The sequence below is a fragment of the Corvus cornix genome, chromosome 1A, assembly GCF_000738735.6.
Source record: "Corvus cornix cornix isolate S_Up_H32 chromosome 1A, ASM73873v5, whole genome shotgun sequence".
Lineage (NCBI taxonomy): Eukaryota > Metazoa > Chordata > Aves > Passeriformes > Corvidae > Corvus > Corvus cornix.
The window spans coordinates 12,185,254-12,191,253 of record NC_047057.1 but is presented as its reverse complement, the minus strand read 5'-3'; the positions used below and the strand labels follow the sequence as shown (position 1 = coordinate 12,191,253).

Here is a 6,000-nt window from a genome sequence, read left to right as displayed (position 1 = left end):
CGAGGAGCAGCAGGAGCGGGCGGCGGCGGAGGAGGAGGCGGAGGAGGAGGGGAGGGACCTTCCCCTCCCTCCCACCCCGGCACCGGGGGAAATAAATTATTCCCAGCCCTCGCACTCCCAGCTCCGTGCCCCGCACCCCGGCAGCGGCAGGCGGGAACGGCGCAGCCTTCGTCGGGTGCGGCGTGGCCGCCCCTGCCCTCGCTGCGCTCCGCTCCGCGCCCCGCGCCCGCCTCCCCACGAACTCCCGCGGGCCGCGGCGGGGGGCAGCGCCCGCCCCGTCCCGTCCCGTCCCGCCCCGTCCCGCGCGGAGCGGAGCGGAGCGGCGCGCCGGCCCCGCCGTGCCCTGGATGCCCCAGCGGCGCCGGCGGCAGCAGCATGGAGCGGCGGCGGGGCGTCCCCGGGGGCTGGCCCTGCCTGCTGGCCGCCCTGGGTGCCCTGCTGGCGGCGGGCCGGGCGGCTGCCCCCCGTGCCCGCTTCTCGCCCTTCTTCTTCCTCTGCACCCACCACGGCGAGCTGGAGGGCGACGGCGAGCAGGGCGAGGTGCTCATCGCCCTCCACATCGCGGGTAACCCCGCCGCCTACGTGCCCGGCCAGGAGTACCACGGTAGGTGGTGGCGCCCACCGTGCTCGGCGCTGCTCGTCCCCGGGCGGCCCCGGAGCGTCCCGCGGGGAGGAAAGCGGCGGGGGGAAGCGGGCGCCCCGGACGGGAACCCACGCGGTCGTGTGCCGTGCCCCAGCTCAGCCCCCGCGGGGGGCTCGGCGGAGCGCCCCACCGCGCGGGACCGTCCTCACCTGCCCGGGGCGCCGGGGACCGCCGCCCGCGCCCCTGTCCCAGCGCCGCTTCGCCTCGGCGCGGCTCCCGCCAGGCGCAGCCGGGAGCAGAGGAAATTCCGAGTCCCTGCTCCTCAACCGGCCCTGGGCCGGATCCAGAGCCTCACAAGTTGCTGGCAGTCTGTCCCTTTCCCACTTCAGCGGCTTTCGGAGCCGGCTCGCACCGAGCGCATCACCCTCTCCTGAGGGGCTGCTGCCATCGGGTCACCGCGGTGTGTCACCGCGAGGACCGGCTCGGCGCGGCTGCCGGCCAGCCTGTTGCTCCCTTGCAGGGGCCACGGACGACAGCCGGGGGTCAGGCACTCATAGGTGGCTTTGGAGATGGAAGGTCGTGCCCAGAATTAACAAATAAACCTGCTTTTTGTAAGCGCCCAGGCGGAGGAGAATGAACAAGAAAGAATAGGCAAAGTTGTTCACAAAGTAGTGTCTCTGCTTGGGGCTGTACTGGGTGAGGGGCACAGCCCAGGGCGGAGTGGGGCCTCGCAGGCAGGTACACCACTGTGGGAACCTGCTTTCGGCTGCAGAGTGCCCCCGGGAAGCAGCACTGTGTGGTTCAACAGCCTCAGCACCATTTCTCTGTATAGAAAACTTCCATGTGTGAAACATTTTTAGATTCATAACGATGGGAGACTGCTTAAGGCCATATTCACTAATCGTTATCTCTTTGTGTCTGTTTGGAGTTTGCAATGCTATGGAATAATTTCTAATTCTGCAGTAAGCAGTCGGAAATCAGAGAAAATGACAATAAATGTCTATTTAAAACACCTTGCTCAAACCCAGATACTGTAGGATAGTCCCTGGCTAAAGATTGAATTAAACTTCTGACTTTCATATGTTCCAGCACAGAATTTAAGTTTCAGGTAAATTATTGAATAGTTGAGTTATGTGAAGATTCTAATTGAAATTTTTACTGTAAAGACTTAAACCCCAAACACATCAAATACTCATTTTCACGTAATATGAGGCATCCTGAAGTTTTTGCCTATGTGCAAGCTTTAACTATATAGTTTTACTAAATACATAGGAAACTTTTAATTTTAAAATACTGGTATCCTTTCTAAAAACCCACATATATGAGTTATATGACTTCACCAGATAATTTTTTTCCTTAGAGCCTTAGATCTTACAGCCCATAATACACATTCAGGTTAGCTAAATTGCGTTCAACCTGCTGATCCACAGAGGGAAAAAAGAAGCTTTCCTGCAGAGGGAAAAAAGAACCTGGGATTTCCATTTTGCACTGTTTTAAAGGCTGGATTTTTGAAATTATATTTCAACCACGTAAATAACAGAATCGCCCCTTTCCTTGCTACTGCCGTGTTTTCCAAGCCTGCAGCCGGTGTTTAAGACCCTTTGCTGGTCTAGGGATAGAGGCTTGTGGCGGGCAGGGCTGTCCGGCTGTCCTGCGGGGTGAGGAGCAGGGACAGAGGTTGTTTCTCCAGGGATGCTCTTCTGCAGCTTGCCTTTTTAAAGGGTTTTTGAATTTTGAAGCACCAGCTTGCGGAGCAGCGCCCCAGCTGCGCGCCAGACCTTTCAGGTGGCCAAGGGTGGGTTTTCCGTCGCTGTTTTGCGTCTGACCGAGCAAACTGCGGCGTCTTTGAATCTGCCTCTGTGCCTCGTGGGATTTCTCCCTGTCCGCTCCCAGATTTTGCGGAGCCGCTGCTGCCCCGCTCCCCGGCCCTGCGCGTCTCGCCCGAGCCCAGCCCGCTCGGGGAGCAGCTCCTGCGGCATCTCCCCCGGGGCCTCTGCTGACCCCGCTGCCCGGCCAAAATTCGCCCCGCGGTTGCGCGTTCCCGTCTGAAGCAGGCACTGCTGGCGCGGCGCTGCCCCGGCATCATCGCTGCCAGAGGCCAACATCTGCTCCCGGTGCAACCCAACCATTTCGGGGCTTCTTTTAAAGCCACCGTATTCAGCTAGAATAAAGAAATCAGACGCGTTCAAAGGATGAGCACAGAAGGAAGTCCATAAGCCGAACTTGAAAACTAACTTGTTAACTCAGTGCGAGGAGTAGGTACACCTCGGTGTGAGCCAGACTCCTAATTTATATCAAACTTGGAACAGTGATTTCTTTACGAATTCGTGCATTGATTAAAAACCTACCCATGCCAAACCATGGCAAGAAGCACTGTCTATTTGCTATGCACAGTGCAGCAGACATATTCTTGAGCTAAGCACACTTAATCAGTTAGATATTCTGAAATATGTAATTTGAGTATTTTTAAATATAACAATTATCAATGTTAAATATAGCACAAGAAAAAAAAAAAAACAACCCCAGAGTATACAATCTGAAGAAATAATTTGAAGCAGCATGGAATTTTATATAGTACAGTTTAACGATGCTGAAAACTGCCAGTCTCTACTGGTTGAGCATTTATCATTTAAAAATAAAACTTTAAAGGTGGTCTTGCAGGGACACAGAGAAGGATTTTTGACATGCTGCACAGAAGCACAGGACAAAGGCAGATTTACATATGTACAATGAAAATTCACCTGCTCAGAGAGCATGTTAAAATGCTCTGAATCTTTGCAAGTTCCAGTGAGGCCCTGTTTTACTGCCCATTCATTCTACAGGAACAGGTGACAGCAGCATCCAAGAACATCAAACTCAAAGAGGAGGGAATTGGATGAAACCATATGCCAAGGACTGGATGAGGAAAAAAATCTGATTAAAAAAATCAGCCACCGACTTTCTGCTAATTTGTTTAGACATTTCCTTGGGCACTCAGAGGGGGAGTCAAACCACTGTGCAGCCAGTGGAGCTGTGACAGGGGCTCTTGGCCCTTTGCCCAACTGTCCCTCACGCTGCCCAGCACGACGGGAGAGCAACAGCATGTGTTGCAGAAGATACTTGCCTGGGAAGCACAGGAGCTCCTGCAAGTGGCTTCTCTGGCACCCTGAATCTGGCACTTTATTTCCCTGTGCCTCTGAATTTCATAAGTAAAACAAAGGCAATAATATTCCCTACTTTGCATAGTTAAATTAGATACTTTGGGATTTAGCACTTCTCCCCTAATACTTAAAATTACTCCAGATTTGGCCCTGTTCCTGCAAACAGTAAATATTTAATCACTGATTGAATAGGACCAGACCTACACTGCATATAAATATACTCTTTTATATAAGAGGACTGACTTGATACATCAGCAAACAATTTTATTACCTTTGGCAGACATTTATTCCTTGAATTAGCTTATTTCAAATGTAATTAAGTCCTTGAGCTGGCAAAGCACTTAGGGGGTTGCTCAAATGCAAACTGACAAAGTGTGCACTGGTTTAATGTAGGCACCTGCTCAGCTTCCTCTCAGCCAAGGGGGGGCTGCGTGTTCGGGGAGCAGCATCAGGGCTCGCTTGGCTTGCGCGTAGTTTTCCTCATAGTTAGGGATGTTCTTCTTTTGGTTTTCTCCTGGGTTTTCCTCTGTAATATGCAGAACAGAATATAATTTCTTAAAAAAAAAATCAAGCCAAACCCAGTATAAATTGAAAATTTTTATATAACTTCATTTGGGTTTATTTGCAATCTGTGGTTGATTTTTTAAATCCATGTCAATGTGCCTTCAGTGCTGAGAGCATGTACCATGATTTACTGGCAGATAAGTACATTGGAACTGCATAAAGAAATAAGGATAAACTTGACTGAATATTGAGTCTTTACTGACCTTAATCACAGAAAGCTCAAAATGAACAGTCAGATTTGTAGTGTTTAAAAAATACAAATGGATTATCTTTACACTGTATTTGTTCTTATCCCTTAAGAGTTTTTTTCTGTCACTGCAAACAGTTCCTTTTTCCCAAGGTTTCAAATTTAGATCTTTTAGGAACAACTTTGAACTGTTTTCCCATGATTGATGCTAAAACTCATCATTCTGCCCTTAAAATAGTTTTCTTTAATGAGACTTGAGTTTCTATTTCACTCTCCATTGTTCCTTTTTTTTTTCCAGAACGGATTAACCTTCAGTCCCCAAATGTTATCAGTTTCCATCAATGACTGCTACTATTTTTAGATATACTGTATATTGTCCAGAACCATTGCCGTGATAGGTTGTAAAAAACAGTTTTTAACTATTTTAAGTGGTAGTTGTGCACTCTTTCAGGACTGATAAAAAGTTGTTTAAAGTCTGTCTAATTCCACCTTTTTTACTAACCACTGTATTTTAGAAATACAGATTGTGACTTAGTACCTATTTTCATAGGTAACCCATGACAATTACTTACATTTCTGGTGGGCGTTTTCGTTGTAAATTCTTATCGTTCAGATCACTGGTAAAAAAAAATGTGCTTGAGTTTGAAGTGAATGAAGGGAAGAAAAAAATAACTGGAATTCAAGTAGTGATGCTGCTTGAGGTATAATCAGAGCTGTAACCCAGTGGCAGAAACTCAGGCATGGATACTTTCTCTACCAGTTGTGCTGAAGTGTAGGAAGTTTTTAGTGAGTCAGTAGAAATAAACAACGAACAGGAAGTGATGTTAGTGCAGTGGTAACAGAAGAGCAGATTTGCATCTCTGTTTTCCATCATCAGCCCAAGAACCAGGTCAGCTTCTTGAGTCTTTTGCAGGCTATTCCCGCAAAACCTTTCATCTCACTCACTTACACACTCCTCTGATCTTTGGAAGAATGGAGATTTCCATCATTTTCTGTTTAAAATTAAAGAAGTGTGGAAAAATTTTTGCTCATGGGAGTCCAGTTAGCTCCAGGGATTATTTTAGAACTCTTCTCTTAAGGGACACTCACATTAAAAACATGAGTCTGGAAATAGGTAGCAATGGTGAGGGAGTTATTAGGAATGGGGAAAACCCTCGATCTTCAAGTCTCTCCTTTCCTCTGAGGTTCCTAGCAATATCTTGCAGCTGCATAAGAGTTTCATAGCACATAAAAATTTCATCTTGGGTCAGCATTTACTAAAAATGCCTTCATCCACCAGAGTCTCCAGAGCGCACCCTGAGTACTGAGGCCTGTTTGAATTTCTCAGATCTGAGCCTTACTTGGTATGTTATTGAGGAAATATGAGTTTTTTAGGTCTTGATGTTGACCAATGCATTGTCTATATTTCTGAAGTTCTTGTCTGGCCTCAAAGTTCGTGTGGTGTGCGTTTGCAAATTTTAAAGAGTTGTGCTTTTAGGATCCCTTGACCAGAAACTGATGAAGGGTGCCAACCTTAAAAGAAAAAT

At 48.4% G+C, this 6,000-nt stretch overlaps 1 protein-coding gene across 2 annotated transcripts in view; it reads left to right on the top strand.

Annotated features, from left to right (window-relative positions):
* The first annotated feature begins 373 nt into the window (after positions 1-373).
* RELN (reelin) overlaps positions 374-6,000 on the top strand; it is a 274,888-nt gene continuing 269,261 nt past the window's right edge. The window contains exon 1 of one of the 2 annotated variants that reach the window (XM_039570742.1): positions 374-604. In XM_039570742.1, coding sequence (XP_039426676.1) covers positions 376-604 — 229 coding nt within the window. In that variant the 5' untranslated portion in view covers positions 374-375. The remainder of the gene's footprint in view (positions 605-6,000) is intronic. The other variant, XM_039570743.1, reaches the window with a different exon arrangement.